Source organism: Lycium barbarum, chromosome 1, assembly GCF_019175385.1.
Source record: "Lycium barbarum isolate Lr01 chromosome 1, ASM1917538v2, whole genome shotgun sequence".
Taxonomy (NCBI): domain Eukaryota; kingdom Viridiplantae; phylum Streptophyta; class Magnoliopsida; order Solanales; family Solanaceae; genus Lycium; species Lycium barbarum.
In genome coordinates, this window is record NC_083337.1 from 154,895,520 (window position 1) to 154,916,687 (window position 21,168).

The 21,168-nt window shown below is 32.4% G+C and overlaps 1 protein-coding gene and 1 pseudogene across 1 annotated transcript; both read left to right on the forward strand.

Annotated features, from left to right (window-relative positions):
* The first annotated feature begins 244 nt into the window (after nt 1-244).
* LOC132645965 (long-chain-alcohol O-fatty-acyltransferase-like) lies at nt 245-1,926 on the forward strand. The gene has a single exon (XM_060363264.1). It carries the CDS (start codon nt 436-438, stop codon nt 1,810-1,812), a length of 1,377 nt encoding a protein of 458 aa, XP_060219247.1. The 5' UTR covers nt 245-435; the 3' UTR covers nt 1,813-1,926.
* A 3,637-nt stretch (nt 1,927-5,563) lies between these two features.
* The window catches only part of LOC132616746 (homeobox-leucine zipper protein GLABRA 2-like), a 29,613-nt pseudogene continuing 14,008 nt past the window's right edge, over nt 5,564-21,168 (forward strand).

The following is a 21,168-nucleotide window of genomic DNA, read 5'->3' on the forward strand; positions in this document are numbered from 1 at the left end:
TAAGGTTGGATATTCCAGGATTAAGTTTGAGATAAAATTTATACCTTGTTTGGTTTTATACCTACAACCAAACAAGGTATAAATTTTATCTCAAACTTAATCCTGGAATATCCAACTTTATCCCGCATACCAAACAAACCGCATACCAAACAAACCCTAAGTGTAGTTGATGCACATAAATGGATACATACTTCTCCCAATTCACATGATGAACCTCATTGGGTTTAAGTGCTATAGGCTTTATATTTATTTATTAGTTTTTTCTTTGAAGTATTAAATTAAAGACCAGGATTAGACAAATCTTTCAGCATCCACTTACTTTTCTCGTTTTTTCCTATAGGATGTCTGAGAGCTGGTTTCACTTTCCTTAAACGGTGGATTCTCAAAAAGGCTGTAGCACTACGGAGAGAGAAAGCAGATCAGACCATCGGCATCATGGATATACCTGTCGAGATCCAAAATTTCATCCGTGTATGGTTTGCAGCTATCGGAGCTTTATGCTTTTGTTACTACTTCCTAACCCGTATTCCTAGCGGCATCCTTAGACTCCTCTTCGTTCTCCCTATAGTCTATTTCTTCCTTATTCTCCCTCTCGATCTCTCTTCTTTCCATCTTGGCGCCCCCACAATTTTCTACCTCGTTTGGCTTGCCAATTTTAAGCTCCTTCTCTTTTGTTTCGATCAAGGACCTTTATCCTCTTACTCTTCTTTACCTCTTCTTCATTTCCTTTCCATCGCCCTCCTCCCCGTTAGAGCCAAACACGTCACTAGAGACGATGACAACAACAACAGACCCAGTGTAATTTCACAAGTAGGGTTTGAGAAGAATAGTGTGTACGCAGATCTTACCTCTACCTTGGGAGGCCGAGAGACTAGAAGCTCGGCACAAGAAAAAACGCCTAAAAGCAAATACGCATTGGAAGAGAGAGAAGTTGTTTCTGATAAACATGTCATTCGAGACAACAACAACAAATCCACCGTAATCCCACAAGTGGAATCTAAGCTGGCAGGCAGAAAGACTATTTCTGATAGACCCTTGATTCAAGAAAAAACATTTAAAAGCAAATACATATTGGAAGGTAAAGCGTTTGTTTCTAATAAACACGTCACTGGAGATGGATCCAGAATTTCAACTCATTCGGGTTTGATATGGGTAAAATTAATCCTTTTGGGAGCTATTATATGGGCCTACAATTACAGGGAGCTTTTACACTCAAATGTGATTTTGGTTCTTTATTGCCTCCATGTTTTCTTAGCTGTGGAATTGATCCTTGGTGTTACAGTTGTTCCAGTAAGAGCTCTACTAGGACTAGAAATTGAGACCCAATTCAACGACCCATATCTCGCCACGTCACTTCAGGACTTTTGGGGCCGTAGATGGAACTTAATGGTACCGGGTATTTTACGCCCGGCGGTTTTTTTTCCGGTTCGGGCTATTTCAACCCGTGTTTTAGGGAAGGAATTGGCGATATTGCCGGCTATTTTTGCAACATTTTTGGTGTCTGGCTTAATGCATGAGTTAATTTATTATTACCTCTCTCGTGCGGGACCTACTTGGGAAGTGACATGGTTTTTTGTGTTACATGGGATTTGTGTGTGTGTTGAGGTTACATTGAAGAAAGTTTTGGGTGGTGGATGGCAGATTAATAGAGTGGTTTCTGGAGTATTAACGTTGGGGTTTGTTGCTTGGACTGGTGATTGGCTATTTTTCCCACAGATTATTAGGTATGGGTTAGACCAAAAAGCCATTAATGAGTATTATGTTTTGGTAGGTTTTTTCAAAGATAGGTTGCTACCAGTTTTGAGATTTTAGATTTTGTTGTTTCTTGTGTACCCATATTGGGATGGAGTTGGCTCCATTTTGAAAAGAAACAGTGTACACTGTTGTATTTTAGTTCTTTCTATATTTCATTTTATTTGGCATTATTTTCTTAGTAGTTCATCAAAAAGAACAGCACATTTTCATACTCGCTCCGTCCTATTTACCTTATCAAAAAGAAAAAAGAAAAAAGAAAAAAAAAAGAAAAAAAGGCTCCGTTCTATTTTATGTGATTTTACTTGACTGGACACAAAGTTTAAAATAAAAATTAAGTAAAAATCTTTGAGCAAGGTATATATAATGGACAATACTTGTTACCTATTAAGATTAGTAAGGTAAGTCCTAATTTCCTTGTTTGTACTCTTCTCTGTGAGGTTAATTTTTATTTATTATTAAAAATCAGCCCTAAAACCTGTCTAGCGGATACGCTTAAAAAAAATGGACACTTGAATATAGCAGTTGCATGAAATATGTCTGTGTACCAGATAAAAAGACAGCAAGTCGGCTACTGATCTATGAAACTGCAAATGTGATAAAACAGAGTATTCATTATCGCCACAAAGTTTTTAGTTTTGATCCCCAATGTAATAAGTTAGAGCCTGGTTGGATGGGCTTAAAAAAAGCAGCGTATAAGCTAAGTCAAATGGGCCTATTATTTTTTTAGACTTATTTTAAGTACAAATGATTTTAAGTTGATCAGCCAAACACTTGTTTTTGTTAATCTACTGCCTTTTTGGCCATTTTGTTAATTCTCTGTCAAAGTAGTCACTTTCTCTATATCCATGCCATATAAGCTGTTTGTGTCTAATTGGTAGTACAATTTTTAGGAGTCCGGAACTTAAATGACCCAAAAACAAAGCAAGTTACTCAAAATATCCAAAAAAAAAAAAAGTTACATTAGTACATTTTGCGCAGGAATTTCCTACGCGATAGGTGTTATTATAAACTATTTACAACACTATGCTCGCTTTTGACCGCTTTATATAATACACTTATATTGCGCAACATTTTGACTGCAAAATATAACACACCTATATAACGGAACTTTTATATAACTCTTTTGTTTAAGAACTTTTATATAACTCATTCGGTTAAAAAAACTCAAATTTTAAAAATGCCTAATTCAAGATGCTTCATTTAAAAAAGAATACATCATTCATTACAATAACAAAATACTTAAGATTCATAATTCAAGACAATTCGAAAACATCGAGAAGAATTAAAACACATTAATAAAATCATGATCAACCACGAGAGGCTCTTCCACTACGAGAGGTTCTTCCACTATAAGAGATACTTGCACCACCACGGCCCCGTAGGTTACACAAACTCTTATTATGGCCAAACTCCTTACACGTCGAGCACCTTCGAGAGTATGTCCTATCTAGAACATCCATTTGATTGTGAATCTGAGTTCGTGCGTTAACACGCATTTTACGGATATACTCCTTGTTAGCAATCATTGAAAATGACTCGTTTGGCCAATAAGACTGATCACCAAGTGGGTAGAAACTACCGGCATATGCTTTAAGATAACTTCTGACACTGTATTCCGATGCCACATAATTTGATACCGTTTTTCCCGTTGCCTCGAAACACTTGATGGCATGAGAATACGGCATGTGGTATGATTGTCACTTACCACAACTACACGTTCTCGTCCTCTTATGAACGGCATAAATGTTTCCTATCCGACCTTGGTAATAACCTATCCTGACTTCATACACACGTTCAGCATGGTTATACTCTACCATCTTGTGTAGCTCACATTTTTTCCTATGATGCTCGAACATTTTTGTAGGATTTGGCATCCATTTCCCGCCATTTGCTAATATGGCTTTGGCATGTCTTGTTCTAGTCACAAACCTCTCCACAGCTTGCTTGTAAGTCATTCTCACCATTGCACTAACGGGCAGTCCCCGAGCAAATTTTAGCAAACTATTGAATGACTCCGAGCTGTTTGTTGTTAGCATCCCCCATCTCCTGCCTTCATCCGCATGTAATGTCCATTTGTCAACGTCGATTTCCTTCAACCAATCATATGCTTCCGGCTTCACAGTATTATTATCATGAAGAATCTCTTCATCCCAAAATAAAGAAACCTTAACAGTTGAAGGAGAAGAGGCCCTTTTTTTTATGAACTTTAGAGTTGGGTTTTGCTTTCAAAAACTTGAAAAAAGATGATTTAAACTTATGAAATGGATGAGTCTTTACCTCATCAAAAATTCATATTAAATAGAAAAAATGTCATTGTGAAAACTCATATTTTGCGCATCAAAATGTTACGCAATATAAGCGTGTCATATAAAGCAGTCAAAAGCAAGCATAGTGTTGTCAAATCAAGAATGTCATTGCGAAAACTCATATTTTGCGCATCAAAATATTGCGCAATATAAGTGTGTCATATAAAGCGGTCAAAAGCAAACATAGTATTGTCAAATCAAGGATATCATTGCGAAAACTCATATTTTGCGCATCAAAATGTTGCGTAATATAATTGTGTCATATAAAGCGGTCAAAAGCAAGCATAATGTTATCAAATCTCACCTCCATAAGTCACACCTCTTCAACTTCTACTCTTAAATCTTAATAACAATTAACAACCATAATTCTCATGTTATTCATGTCCATAACTCTAAATATTTAATGTGAAACATTATGATGTTTCACCATGTATTCTTCTATTAGCTTTTTCCGTTTAAATTGTCTGTGTTGGGTTAACTTTGTCCAACTGCAAACTTTTCATTTCAAAATATTAGGTTCTTGCAGCATATCTCATTCTAGTGGTTTACAGGAAAATGGGTATGCAATTTGTCATGTTTGCCTGCTTAATTCATACATTAGTCTTTTTCGTGACATTGTGTAAATGTGTAGAAGATTTGAATGAGACCACTTTGTAGAAATTATAAATATTGCCTGCCAAGTAATGATTCGTCTCTTTTATATAATAGTAAAAGAAAAGCCTTTACACATCTTTGTATACAAAAAAAAAAAAAAAATTGCATTTTACCTATTAGTAAGTCCTAAAGTACACGCAAAGCGGTAAAGCTTTAAAAAAGTTAAGAACTATCAAATATGCAATTCACGAGGTGTCACTCATCATTCATTCACGTCTCTCAAAATCACCAAACGCCGGTGGGTAACTGGATAGAGGAACTCAAAAAAACAAACTATTTGCCAAAAAGGGGTCCTCTTCATACAACCTTGTGACTTATCTGATCATTGAATATTCTTAACATGAATATTTAATGCCGAGAGCTTATATATCAACGATTATGAAGAAGGTCTGATGCATTTGGCACTCTCCTTTTGCTTTGAAAGAACACATCAAGAGAGTGATTTGTTTGCTTCCGTTGCTGTTCCCCTGCTTGATTTTGCACTGATTTCATGTTCATGCCAACTACCATTGTGTTGTTTTTCTCTGCAGAGACGACCAACAAGGATAGAAAAACCAACATTACTATCCTCTTAAACGAAACGATTTGCAGAGAATATTCAATTTGCATTCTGCTGTCTGGAAAAAGAGAAGTGGAAAAATAGATGAAAGCTTTTTCTTTATGTTAAATCCTAAGAAGAAAACTGAGATCTTTTGGTGACTCAAAAAGAATGAAGAAGCCACAAAGAAAAGGGAAAGCTAAATGGCTTTCTTTCTCTTTTGAAAGTATAATATAGTAGCTAAACGAGAAAAAGAAAGAGTAGTGTTAGTGAGTGTATATGCCCCTGCAAACAAGGGACACAATATACGATGAAGGGGCTTCCTTTTTTGCTTGCTTTACTCTACGGTGAAAGGTATACTTTATTCTTTGTGCTTCACGAAAACTTTTTCTTAAAAGTTCGCTTTTCTATATCTTCTCACTTTCAGTCCCTAAAATAAGGACCAAATTTGAGTAAGCATGCATACAGAGCTTGGCTTTTGTGCTTTATCTTTGTCTGATTGGTAGGCGTTTTGATCATAAATATCAAAAACATATTCATTTTTTTTTAGAATTTTTGAAGTTGAAGTTGGAGTTTTATTTGATTATAGTTTTTGGTGAAATGTAGTTGTATAAAGTGAAAAAAAATTGAAAAACAAGTTTTTCTTGTTTTTAGTATTTCAAATTGTATTCTGAATATTTATGACCAAACGCCCAAAAGTAAAAAAAAGTGAAAAAAATTCGGAAAAAAGTGAATAATTTTTATGGCCAGACACCTTCAGTATAAGTCATCATCTTATAATTAAATCTATTGGATTAAACACAAAGTTTAAGATGATACTATGACTTCAATCTTATGTTAGTACTTATGAGGTACGCCAATAGTAATCTATAAATATTTTTTTCCTTTTTTTTTTTAAGCTTTCCTTTCATTTTCCTCATTTATCTTATACTAAAAATTTCACTTTTTTTTTATTTTTTATAACTCACACATCTTTATCTTCATAATAAACTATACTTTAAATTCCCATGACTTTCATGTCCTTCATCTTCATAACCCCAAATATTTAATGTGTAAATTTATGATAATTTATTATGTTCATAAAAAAGAAGACATGAATTTTTATATGTAGTCTTATGCTAAAGCCTAAAGGTCACCACTAATAATGTTTTCAAGGTTTGCAAGAGAAGTGATCATGGAGGGCCTCAAACTAAGCACAATAGTGTTTGACAGTTTGAATTGACTTTTTAAAAATAGCTTATCTAAAAAGCTAAAAGTCATAAGTTGGTACTAACCATCTTTTGACTTTTTAGCTTATTTGTGTACTTTTTAAGCCTAAAAGTAACTTATTAGAAGCATTTTCTATCTTATTCAAACACCACAAAAATAGAAAAGAGCTTAAAAAGCCAAAAATCACTTAAAATAAACCAATTCAAACACCCTCTTAAAAATAGATTTCGATTTTTCCTCATAACCAACCACTAAGGTATTTTTTTTTCCTCATTTTTTTGGTTGCTTATTTTGAATTGAGATTAGAAATATATAGCATTTACTTTGACAATTATACCGTACAAAATTTCATTTTTTTGTTGTCACAGTGAAGAGCTTTACCAGCCGACCAAAGGTAAGTTTTTATTATATTATGCTAACTATAATGTGTAAACACTTATGGACCCAAAAAAAATGTGTAAGCACTATATGTTTCTTAATATATTCTTAAATTTATAATATTTGAATATTCTTAAATTTATATTATTTGAATATCAATGAGATGTATCTGATTATTTAATTCGGTAATATTGTAAAAGATGAATAAAATAAATTATTTTCTACCAAAACAATTATCATTGTATTTTATCTTTTCTCATTCAAGTTTATATTTGTTGAAGCTAGAAAGTATGAATAGAATAATTATTTTATCTTTAGTTTTTTTATTCAAATTGTTATGTACTGATTTAAATGATTGAGGAAGAGGCAGGAAATTAATGGAGAAGAAAGTACTGGAAAATGTTTAGACCGAGTCTCAAATGAAATGACTATTTTAAAGGTCTCTTGCCGGAACAAAAAAAAGTACTGTGTAAAAGATTGATGCAGAGTAAAAAATAATCCACTGCATGCTAGAGAAAGCCATACAGTGTTTTTTAGTTTGTGTAAAAATTTAAGTTTTTGTTTAATCAAAAGAATATGCATGTTACAAGATTAGAATTTGTTTCATAAACTTTATAAATGTCTAATTGGCTTCCCTGACGGGGGGAAAGGGTGGACAGATTGGTCTCATGAGAAAATGTTCTATTAGTGGAGATTTCTTTTCCCTTTTATACCTTAAATCTATGATATATTTTTGTCATGGACTTCTTTAATTATTTTGCCATGGAATTTCATTTATTCATATATAGTTGAGCGAGTGAGCCTTTTAGAAAGAGATTTATTGAGTAGCTTAAATTTTCTGAATTTTTCTTGACGATCAAGCAAATCACAAAGAGGTCCACATCATCTTACGTTCGAGAAATACTCCGCTTATTCATAGTATTTTTTGTCTTTAAAAATTCTTTTTTGGTTTCACTAAAAATGTTTGTAATGTTTTGATTTGATTTGTCTTTTAATTTAATTTTTGAATTTTTAAGTTTCACAAAATATATCTGATCAATTGAGTTTTTTAGTTTATCTAACCAAAGAAAAATTAAAGAAGATTTAAATTTCACAAAATATAATTCATGATTACTTTCAGACTTATAGTATTAAATATCAAAAAAAGTCCTAAATCATAAGCTTAATGAAGTCACCGCACAAGCCTGGACAAATTCATTAGTTCACTATAAGTGGGTTCTATCACATTTTTTTTTTTTTTTTGGGCCATCCCGTTAAAGCTTACCTCTTTAATCAAGATGAGACGAATACTTTTATTATAACATCGTAGAATGCCTACTGCAGAAGACAAAAATAAAATGCAAGGGGACAAAATAAACAGCGCCTCAAAATTATGTTTTCCAGATTCCCACCGTCGCACTTCACCGAAAATTGATTTGTAAAATAGCCATACTCGTCTTTAACATAATTTCTCTAGTTGTCTCATTTTACTCCCTGCGTCTCATTTTATTGCGTGTTGTGACTTGTCACCAATGCCACGATGCCTTAGACCTTTCGCATACCACAAGGGAAAAGTTAGGTCTTTCCTAAATTACAAAGGCAAATTTGGTTATTTTCCTTATATAAATTGGTATGTTAGTGATTAGGACTCGCGCCAAAATTGTAACGGTGAACGAGTCAAACTTCATGGAGGGTAAAAGTTATGCGTACCATTTAGCAAAATACAGGAGAATTTGGACCTTTCCTTTTTCATTTACACATTTTTTGCCTTTGAAGAGCGACAGAGTTATTAGACGTGGAGCTTCAAGTTTCAATCGTATAAAGTTGGTCTATAGTTCATTTGTTTTTTTTACATCCTTAATTCATCCATACCCCACCCTCTTTCTATTTCTCTCTCTCTCATTATGCACTTCAAATGCACATAGAAAATCAACCTTCAATGTCATATCTTCACCATAAAACAACACACTAGTTAATCAATTCGCAGTGCCATGGAATTTGTGGACATGTCGAACAATGATCCTCCTCATCACACCACCAAAGATTTTGTATCTCCTGCTCTCACCCTAAACCCGTCAACCGGTTCAAATCGGACCGGACCGGTAACAGGTTACGGAACCGGCCGGTTTCCGGTTAAAAAACCGGAACCGACCACCGGTTCCTGTTTAACCGGTTCCGGTTTACCGGTTACAAATTCGAAACCGGAACCGGTCCGGTTCAAACAGTCTAAAACCCTTCTTTTTTTGTATTATATATATATTATAGTATTTATTAGTATATTGTAGGTATATTTACATATGTTATATAATTTTATAAGTAAAGTTTAAATATTTACTAACTAACAGGCTAACAGCAAGTCAGCAATACAGCATATACGTGTATATATATATATATATATATATATATATATATATATATATATTAAGTTATATGCTTAAGTTATAGTGTTATACTACATATACCTAAAATATAGTAAGAATATACTTATATATATCAATATACTTAGGTTATATAACTTATATATAGAGAGATATATGTTTAAGTTATATATATATATATATATATATATTAATATATATATGTTTAAGTTATATGTATACTATATATACTTATAACTTATATATTATAACTTAAGTTATTTATAGCTTAATTTTTTTCTAAGTTTATAAATTCGTATATACGTATATATATATTCCAACAATCCCCTAATTCTTGATCAAACGCATTTCCACTAATAGTACAGTAGTAAAAATAATCGTTTAAAAATTTCTTAATATGAAACCAACTACTTATGCTTAGTTGTTCTAATTTTATTATCGCATTTCTTTGTAGTACCAATATTCCACTATTTGGGTCTTCCCCTGTAATTAAAGTATGTATTTTATTAGTAAAGTTATATGGATTTGCTCCCATAGATACTAAGTGTTAAAATTTCATTGGAAAATTTTCTTTATAAACTTCCCATAGAGCTTTGGCTGATTCTCCTAAAAAGGTTTCTAAATATTTATACATTGTTTCTGCGTCTGTATCACTATATGTTTTTATATAGTCTGCTACTACTATTCCTCTCCAAAGATCTATTACTGAATTCCATCTTTGTGGATCATGTGCTGCTATATTTAATATTTACCTTTATTACCTCCTTCTTGAAGAATAATAGGTTCTTCTATAGGCATTCTTTTTCCTGATGGTTTAACATTGTCTATAGGTTCTCTTGCTGTTCTAAAAACTCTTCTTCTAGGTACATTTCCTGTGCTTGTGCCCACTGTGTATTGTTCTCCTGTTGTTCTTTGAAATGGACTAGAACTAGATGCACTAGATTCCATTAATTCATTTTGGCTTATTATTGAGTCTATCTCTACTTCGTCATCACTATATTGCATATCTTCTAATATTTTATCGAATTCGTCTGATTTCTTTTGGTATATATGTTCTACTCTATATCCCCAATTATCAATTCGAGCTTCACATAATTTAAAATGACTTATGGTTTCTTCTGTTGTTAGTTCTCCTAACTTACACCCTTTACATCTAAAAAGCATATTTTTGTTTTCTTTTTGGAGTCTTTTTGCTTCTTCTATAGCTATGTCTACTTCAAAATCTTTTTGTATTAATTCTATGTTCATAAGGGTTGACTCAGTACTTTCATTTTCATCTAGAGTACTTTCTTCTTCTATGTCTTTTTGTGACGAATAATTATAATTAGTAAAACGTATAGATGTTTCTCCCTTAGAATTAGTGTACATTAGGTGAGATTTTGGCTGTAGAATCTTTTTTCTATTAAAATCTTCTAGATTTCATTCCGTTCCTGCATATTCTTCAGGATTTATCTTTATGAATTTTATTAGTCTTATTCCTCTATTTCTCATTACTTCTACTACATCTTCTACCTTAATTTTAAATTTTGTATTACTACTATTAGTCATTTTTCCTAGAAATCCTACGCATATTAATAAATTATTACCGTTATACATTTCTTCATAACCCTTGGTCTGTATTCCTATTTTTATGTGATTTCCAAATTCTGCTAAATTCATTATAAAATCTGGGCTAATATAAAAGATTCCTCCATTATTTGTCATGTCTATCTCCGTTAGTCCTATTATTGATTTTTTCATGTCTGACCATCTATCGTCGTAAATCACTATTAGAACTTTAGTTCCTAAGTTCTTTCTAGTTAATCCTTTTAATCCTACTACTATTAATCCCATATGCATTAAACTTCTTCCAGTATTTTTTATTTGTCTTACAGCCGCTGGGTCGATTAAACTTATTGTAGTAACTTTAGTTCCTATGGCTGATAATTGTTCTTCTCTATAATGTCTATATAATTGTGCTGTACTTGAGAACTGTCCTATATTATATAAGGTTTTTGGATTTAATAGTTTTAATTGGTTTTGTTGGAAAATTTGTATATCTCTATCTACGTCTATTACCTCACTTAGCTGTTGATTGTTTTCTTCTGGTGTTCTTCTACTTAAAATTCTTGATAAAAAATTATTACCTATTTTATTATCTGAAAAACTTACTCTGCGTCTCTCTTGTCCTTGCCTTTCTGATCCTCCTTCGCTTCTTGGTCTAGCTGAAAGAAAGTCCATTTTTGTGGTTTCTTAATTACTTTAACTTTTTCTTTTTGAGGTGTTATTTCAACCTTCTTCAATTGTTCTATTAATTCTTCAACTTCTTTGTTTTTGGGGGTCTCTTTATTTCTCTATTTTTGTTGTTCACTTAACAATCGAACACGCTCACTTATTAATTCTAACCTTGGTACTATTATTTCTATTTTCTTTATTATTTCTAATATTAATGAAATTATAGTAATATTTTGTTGTAGTGTTATTTGATCTGATTTGGCGTTATGTATATAATCTTTATAGTCTGCTGGTAAAGGTATAGACTTTTCTATTAATTTCGAGGCTTCTTCTTGAACTAATGTTGGTCTACTCATGAAAGAGTGATTTCTTTTAGTTCTGCTACTGTCTTTTTTAATTCTCTAATGTCACTAGTTAAAATTTCTACTTGTTGCGTTATTTTAGAGACTATGTGAGTTGTTTTTAGTTCTATTTCTTTTGGTTTTTTCTGTAATAACTTTAACTAACTTTTCTATTTCTGTCTTTGTAGGTAATTTTTCTAGATTAAATTTATTAACTAGAGTCTGAACTTTCTTTTCTAATTCTAATTCTTGTGTTTTTAAGTAATCTAGATTTTGTTCTAATTTTTCGAATGTTTTCTTTTGCTTAGTTTGAGATGCTTCTACCACCTCTAATATTCTAGTGATATCTTTATTATTTTCACTAAAATTTATGAGTAAATCTACTAATGTATTCAACTGTTTGTCTTCACTGTGTAGTATATGTTCTCCGTTACTGAAATTGCACTTTATAATACTATGGCCTTTTAATGCTCTATATTTCTTTTCTGGGTATATTCTTAAGTCTAAGTATTCTAGGTTTTTTAATGTATCTATTTTTATCGGCTTATTTATTACCTTATCGGAAATTTTATTTTACAAACTTCCTTATGGTGCTCTATAATAGTTGTAAGTCTTGCTATATCTTCTCTTATACCGTGTAATTCCCACGTTATAGCAGAGATTGTCTCTTCGTTAATCTGACTTTGTAAGAGTCTATTGTTTATTAGTGATGATAATGTTTCTGAATTTATTATCTCTAAATACGTACTTAAGGTTTTTTCTACTTGTCTATATTCTCGTCTTTTCTTTATATCTCTATATAAATACCAATGATTAATAGCTATTTGTCTAACAAAGGGTAGTGTTCTCATACAATTAATATGGTCTAACTCGCTTTTGGTTCTTTGAGGTCTTTCTAGATTTTATATATCCTAGTAACTTATATTTTAATCCTGATATTATATCTATTAATTCTTGTAGTCTTAACTGGTTTTCTTTGGTACTACTTAATTTAATATATTCTGGGTATAGGTTATTTAACTCTTGCTTGACTTTTAGATAATTATCTTGCATCTATTAACCTAAAGGTATGAAGTTTACTGTTTGTTCTAGATGTCTAATACGATCTTCAGCTCTAACTATCTCGTCGTTGATGAAAAATAATTCTCAATTAAGATTATTTCTTAAACTTAGTATTGTTATATTATTACGTAAGTCTCGGCGATGGACTATGTCTATGTATCTACTATATTCAGTTAAAAACTTTCTTGTTTGTCTAAGATTTGCAAGTCTTCTTTGGGTGAAATATATCATACGATAATTATAACTTATATATTGAGTAAAACTATGTTGTCTCATATAATCTTAGTCTTTAAACAAGTTTAGGTCCAAAAATCTTCTCGCTCTGATACCAATATAAAAGGAGGTAGTAAATTTTTCAATATGAAAAGTTCAAAAGACAAAGCAGGAAGTTAATATTGTTTTCAAATAAATTTTTTAACAATCCTACTCGGTACTTCCTCACTCTTATATTTCTTCTTATCATGTAGTTATACTTAATTTTCTGTCTATCTCCCATATTATTATTATTATTATTATTATTATTATTATTATTATTATTATTATTATTATTATTATTATTTTTAACAGTAAAAAGTGAACAATAACTTTTTTTTTATATCTTAATCTGGACTTTGTCCAGTCACGAATCTTGTTATACTGTTCATCTCTTTCTCTTAACCTTTGTTCTTAATAACAGTCTTCTTTAACCGCACCCCGATAACCACGACCAACATTTTCCTTTATTATTTAGACATTAAAACGGCCTCTTTAAAACCTAGGAATTTACAGGTTAATCCATCGAGGTTATTAAGAAGTTAAGAGAATAACCATATACTAAGAATAACAAATTCATGATGATAAGGAAGTAATTACTTAAACATAATAATCACAAAATAATTTACATAATAGGGAGATTAGTACAGAAAACATAGTAAATAAATTTACATGGTTTGAAGAAGGAGAGAGGTTTCCCTTTCGGGGAACCCCAAAAACGACTACTTCACACTAGGGGGTAGTTATTAAAAACTTAATACTAATTTACAATAGGAGTTTATATTACACAGGTTTTTGACTGGGCAAGGGATTGGAGCATTTGATGAAAGAGAAGGGGAATATGAGAGTTTTCTAGAGAGAGGTGCTCTTGTTGATGATGTCTTTGCTTCTCCACAAATGCTGCTATTTATAGGCGTCTGGCGGATTTTAACTCCGGCTTTCAAAATGCTAAAGAATCTCTTAAGTTCAGTCGGGTGCTCTTTGGGCCCCATCGTCACGTGAACTTTTTCAAAAGATACTTTATTTACTTGTCTGTTAGCTGATCTGTCCATTTAATGTGGCTACTTTATTAAAGTTGCTTTTAATAAAGCCTTTTTTTTATGCAAATGTCTGTTAGCCATTGCTTTGTTCAACGAATCTTTCAGCCTTTTGTCTCATCATAACTATTTCCTCCACTACGTCTGTCTGATTACTTCACACACACACACACACACACACACACACACACACACACACACATATATATATATATATATATATAAAATTTTATGTGTCTAAATTATGTAGTGCAATAGAATCAAAACTCATGCCTGAGTCTACATCATTTGGATCTTGAGAGTCTTGAAATGTTCTGTCTTGGAAATTAATATCATCTCCTTCGAAATCTGAACTATGGACTGGTGACATCCCTTTACTTGGAGATAATTCCGGACTAGGATTTTTAACTATATGTTTATCTTGTTCCTTTGTTTGGAAATTTTTTTCTAGTGTCTCTTTTACTATACTTTCTATTTTTTCATTCTTTTTCTTTTTTGCAAGTGTGCTTTTCTTTGTAGAAGTTGCTCCTTGCGTAAGTGTTTTTGGTAGTCTCTATCTTGAACATCCCTCATCTTCACTTTTTGGTAAAGTGGCAGCCATCAACGGATTTGATGAGTCTTTACCGGCAATCGTTTGAACCGGACTAGCTGTATCCTTACCCGATACAGTGGGTCTGATTGCATTCATTGGGGAATGCACACCTGTCTCATCCATTTTTGTCTGAGATGGAGAACTCTGAGATTGCACCAATTCGAACTTAACCGCTTGTAGTCTCTGTTCTAATGTCTTCACTTGATCCAAGAGTTTCATTTTTTCTTGAACCAATGTCTCTTTCTGCTGGTTTAATCTCTTGACCACTTCAGTCATAGTAGAACAGTGATCACAAAAAATTATCTTGTCTGTGTCTTTTTGTACATTATACTGAGGGATTTTGTCTGGGTTTTGTCTGAAAGCTGGAGAAATATAGTAGTTTGGACCCAATACTACTCTAGCATAGTCTAACGCTTCAGTGAAATCATTAAATCCTTTAAAAAGAGGTTTTCTTATGTCTTTAATAGAGTCTAAAACTTTTATCCAAGTTTGAAAAACACCATTAGTTTTACCGTGAACTACAACATAAAATTTAAAAATTTTGTCTAAATTTCGATCTGTAAAATATTGACAAAGAGAATTTATAGTAGCTACAAAATGTTTAGAGTCTTTTCTATTATGTGAAGTTCATAAATTATCCACTAAGCATCTTTGTTGTCTGTCTATTACGTATTCTGGTAATATTTTAAAAGTCCAATTTGATGGCTGGAAAGCTACTAAGTTATTGGCTCCGAATTGTATTCTTTCCATAGTATTTCTCTCTAATAAAGATGTAGGTCTAAAATGAAGGTTACCTAATATTGTTTGTCTGTATGTGTCTTGGGTTGAGGCTATGCCTTTCCCCTTGTCTGCTGTCTGAGAACTGAAAGGTCTCATGCTGTTCAAATAAAAAATTAGTTAGCAGGAATATTTAGTCTACTTAATTGGTCTGCTAAATTATTATCTTTTCCTTTTATACGTTCAAATTTTAAATTATAAATAGAAATGATATCTAAAAAATATAGCCATTGTCTTCTGCTACTATTTTTATCATTTATCTTTTGATAGAATTTAACTATAGCTTTGCAGTCTGTTCTAACTAGTATTTCTAGTTTATTTAGGATATATAGTCTGAAACTATTTAATCCATATATTACAGCTAAAATCTCTGTATCTATACTACTCATATTTACTTTTTTCTTTATACTTACCACTTTGATAAGCACATATCTTTTCTTCACTTTTGTTACTATATTTATTGGGTTTTGCTTTTAGTACTGCTCCCCACCCTTCAAAACTACCGTCTGTTTCTATAATTAGATAGTTTGTTTCTAGAGGCATGTTTAGATCGGGAATGTTTTTTATTTTTTCTTTAATTTTTTGTACTAATTTAATGTCTTCAGTATTAAAGTGTTTTTGACCATTAGATCCAGTCTTTGAATACAATGGTCCTGCTATTTTTCCTAAATCTTTTATAAAATTTCTAGCATAATTGACTACTCCTAAAAAAAATTGTAATTCTTTAAATTGTGTAACTTATCTGGCATTTCTAAAGCTTTTTTTTGGCTATATGAGGTTGTAACTTTATTTTACCCTCTCCTAGTACTACTCCTAAAAATTTATATAATTATATTTTTTTCTTACTAATTATTATTCCATTTTCTACGAATAGTCTAAATACTGTCTGTAGGTGTCCTAAATGTTCTTTCATATCTTTACTAAATACTAATATATCATCGACATATACTAGAACAAATCTTTTATAGTCTCCAAATATACTATCCATTTTTCTTTGAAAAATTGGTGGAGTTGTCTTTAATCCAAATGACATTACTAACCATTCAAAAAGTCCTTCAGGACAGGTGAATGCAGTCCATTCTATACTTTCTTCATGCATTCGTACCTGCCAATATCCTGATTTATAATCGAATTTACTAAATATTTTCTTTTTTTGTATTCTATTTATTAATTCTGTTTTATCTGGCAACTTATATCCATCTGTCCTAGTATTATCATTAAGTCTTTTATAGTTTATTACCATTCTCGCTTTTCCTCTTACTATTTCGCTATGATTTCTTACCATAAATGCTACAGATCTATGTTTAAAAGTAGATCTCCGTATTACTCCTAAATCCAGTAGTTCTTTTATTTGTATTTTAAAATCTTCTACATCTTGATTTGTTGCTTCAATCGAAGCTGTTTTAATTATATAGTCTGGATTTATTATATCTAATTTACATATAATTCTATTATTTTTCCAATGTTTTAATGTTTTTTCTCCTATAATTTCTATTTCATCTAGTATTTTTATTATATTATCTAGGTCTTTTTGATTCTTTATTACTCCTATTCTTTCTATTCCTGTTTTAAAATTATATAACTCTGTTTCTATGTCTATTAAAGTATAATTTTTTTCTAATGAATCCTCTGCTCCTAGAATTTCTTCTTCTTCTAGAGTTAAATTTTTTATTTCTGGCTTATCTTTACAATATATATTATTTTCTTGACACTCTTTACAACAACTATCTTCTTTCTTTTGCAGGTTGCGTTGATCTGGTGTAGGGATCTTCTTATGACGGATTCTAGTTTCAGTCTTAAGAACTTGTACCGGTGTATGAGTAATATTTTTTAAGAAAATTACTCCATCTCTTGTAATCATACAGCTGCCATTATTATGTAACATAAAGTCTAATCCTATGACTAAATCTACATTTACATTAAGGTCTCTTACCCATATCTTATCCATATTCTAACTTGGTTTGTAAAATTCTGAACATGTATTTACAAAGCTAATGTAGGCCTTATGAACATAATGTCTATATATGTTATGTGTTCCATCCATTTGCATAGCTGCAACTGTTTTTTCTAGAATTTTTATTAAATTGGGTGGAACTATTCTTTTGTTTATTATGCACTTTGTGCATCCTGAATCTACTAATGCTAATGTTTCTATCTCATAATCATCTATTTTAATTCTTGCAAGTATTTTTATTGTTCCTAATTTTTTATCTTCATTACATACTAATGTTTCATGGTCTTCTATACTCATTAATTCTGCTTGAGAATCTTCTAGTATTGTTCTTAATGGTTTCATTATTGGTTGTATATTTGATAATCTTATTTCTTCGTCTTCACTATCTACTTCTTTTTGTTTTCTTTTTTTCTAGGTTACATAATCTAGTTTCTAATTCATTTATTCTTGTTTCTAATGTTATGATTCTTAGATTAATAGTAGGGTCTTCAATTTTCTTTTGAGTTTCCTCTTTATTTATTTTTGTCTTAAAATCTTTTTCTATACACATTGTACATCCTTCTATATAATTTTTTTTATGTTTAGCTCTTTTGTCTCTACTAGGATACCATTTACAAAAGAAACATGCATTACTATCCAATTCCTTATTTCGTTCGAACTCATGGTTACAATCTTTCGCTATATTTGTTAAATTATCTATTGCTTCTAAGTCTAGATTTTCTAATCTTATTTCATTGATTAATTCTTCTGCTTCTGAGTCTGACGAGTTTGTTTTGAATTTTTCTTCAGTGTCTACACTTACTATAGAATATATACTCTTTGTGTCTAACATATATTCATCTACATTTATTAACGTTTCTTGAAAATCTTCAATTAACTGAGAATTTCTTGTCTTATTATTTATTCTTTTTGGACATGTATGTCACGACCCGACTAGGGGCCGCGACGGGTACCCGGGGCTAACCACCGAGCACCACTCGTTCTATGTCTCATCATACTCATTTCATGTTCTTTTATTACTTTTATACTCAAATCGTAGGAAAATCATATTTCATATAAAACATAAATACTTATATATATGCCTCTTGGCCATCAAAATAACATTTATACTAAATAGCATCTCGTGAGACCATCTAACCCACACTGCGTATCTACGAGCCTCTATTGGAGTGCTAAACATAAGGACGGGACAAGACCCCGTCATGCCCAAAATACATATATACAAAAAGATAATCATAAGCACCTCCGAACGATGGAGTGCTCTCGAATCAGCTGCTAGCTCCTATGAGTCTGCGTCGTCTCCCTGTCTACCTGTGGGCATGAACACAGCGTCCAAGGAAAACGGACGTCAGTACGAATATTGTACTGAGTATGTAAGGCATAACTATACTTTGTCGGGGTGACGTAGGGTCGTGATCCCCCGACTTCATTATGGACATCTATACGTATCCTGCCTCACCATGAAGGAAGTAGTGTATAAAGTGAGTGTATGTCATAACATGAACTCTAGAGTCTTTAGGCTCAAGCTTATCATCATTGTACTCATAGCATATCTATTACCTCATATAGCTATTCATGATCCTAGACTCTTGACTTTCTGGGGTATATATAGAGAATTCATGTAGAGAAAGGGGAATCATACCATCAGATTCATGCCATAGAAAGAAAGGACTAGCCTCACATACCTTTGACGTTTACTATTCTTATCGCTTGCTTGTTCTCCTTTGATGCTCACGTTTCTACCTTCAAGAGAAGTCGTATTAACATTAGTCAATCGATTACTTAAACGTGCTTACTATTTCTAGGAAAATTTGGGCAACATTTCCTTTGTTTATACTACTCTCCCCATGCCATATTTCAACTCCCAAACATCAATAATAGCATTCATAATATCATCGTCATTATTCAATTCCTACAATTTACTCTTATGGTCATCCATAGTCATAAACATACTACAACCTTACCTTCATCCCCATATAATGTTTCTCCTGTGTTCTTGATATCATTTATAACATAGCTATACTCGTAACATACGAAGAATCACGATTCATATTAAGTTACAACTCAAAATCGTCACTATTCCCATATTTGTAACCCATTTTCTACACTCTCCTATAATCCAAGTGTTTCAACGTATAAATACTTTAATCACCATGAGAAAGTCATAAAACTTACCTTGAATGATGGTTGAACAAGCCTTGAGTGGAGTTTTCCCTTCTAGCACCAAAACCCTACTTTCTCTCTTTGGATTTCCTTGAGGAAGATGAACTTTACTTGGATTTCATACACTTTGATTCATGGATTTGATATTGTTAATCTTGGTTTCCTTTGATTTTTCTTGTGGATGGAAGTTTAGGGAGGGTTCTAGAGGGTTTTCGGACCAAAAATGGTGAAAAAATGGGTTAAAAACGAAGTTGGGTCTATATATAATTGTCCAGAAGATTCTGGACTGACACAACATGCGACACGCTTCGCGAGTCGCGAGCATGATCCGCGAGTCGCAGGTGGTGTCGCGGAGCTTGCCAGATGACCGAACCTCACTGGCACAATCTGCGATGAAACGGCGTTGTCGCGGGTCGTGTCCGCGAGTCGCAGGTCATCCGCGATTCGCGGATGGTGTCGCGGATGGTGCCCGTAACAGTCTGTCGTAGAATGGCCATAACTTTTGATACCGATATGCTGTGGGGGAACACGACCTATGGTTAGAAAGCTCTTTCAATTATCTACAACTTTAATAATGTGGTGTTTTTCCCAAATTCCAACTTTATAATAGAGTTTTTGCCCCTACAAACCAGATCATCCGAAAATGTTTTCCTTAACTCGCCCTTTTGGATGGCTTATGCTCATATTTGGCTTTTGGGTCCTTCTTGAAACTTACTTAACACTTCATTACCAATATAAGGGAAATTATAACTCTCCTCCAAATTTCCATTAAGACACCATTAATTCGACACTCGTAATTCTGGCCCGACGCACCACATATACCTTGCTTTCCTTAACAACTTTCGTCTCCTACCTCAAATATCTTTGAAACCTCATTTAGAATCATTAAATATTATTCCTTACTTATCAACACATCATGTGCATCATGCCCTTCGTCAGTCAATCCACTGTGCATGAACGATTTTTTTTTTCGAGGTGTAACATTCTTCCCCCCTTGGGAACATTCGTCCTCGAATGTTAAACTATTCGGGATTCTACTTGTACCATTCTCAAATCCGTTACCTCACCTTCAAATATTTAATTCATATATACCTTATGTCCCATACTCTTTTACTCTTGATTATACCAATCACAAACTACTACGACTTTGCCATATCACTTTTCTCTAATTTCTTTTTCAAGTTGGCTTCCCTTTTTGTCATTGCTTTCTATCATCTCTTGTCATTGAAGAACCTCTATGCTGGACTTTCCTTTAACAAGGTCTTATAAGTTTTCTCATCTACTGCTCTAGGGCTCGCTTGTTGGTTTCACACTTGCATTCACTCTTTATTCATATAGAACATGTCACGTCTTTAGTCATTTCCTTTCTATACTTTACTTACTTTGTATCCCAGTTATCGCTATATCCTCATTATATCCTGATCATAATCAACTCTATGGAGTGACACTTCTTGGTCTCATTCGCAAATCTTGCTCATGAAATAGACTAAACCTTGCGAAGTGAGCATGCTTAACCTGTTACTCTTTCTGATTATCCCTGCTTCACTTATCATATAAGTCATTTCACCAATGTATTCAC

What these genes read in the sequence shown, in the direction of transcription:
- LOC132645965 (XM_060363264.1), top strand. Translation starts at nt 436, where the DNA reads ATGGATATACCTGTCGAGATCCAAAATTTCATCCGTGTATGGTTTGCA.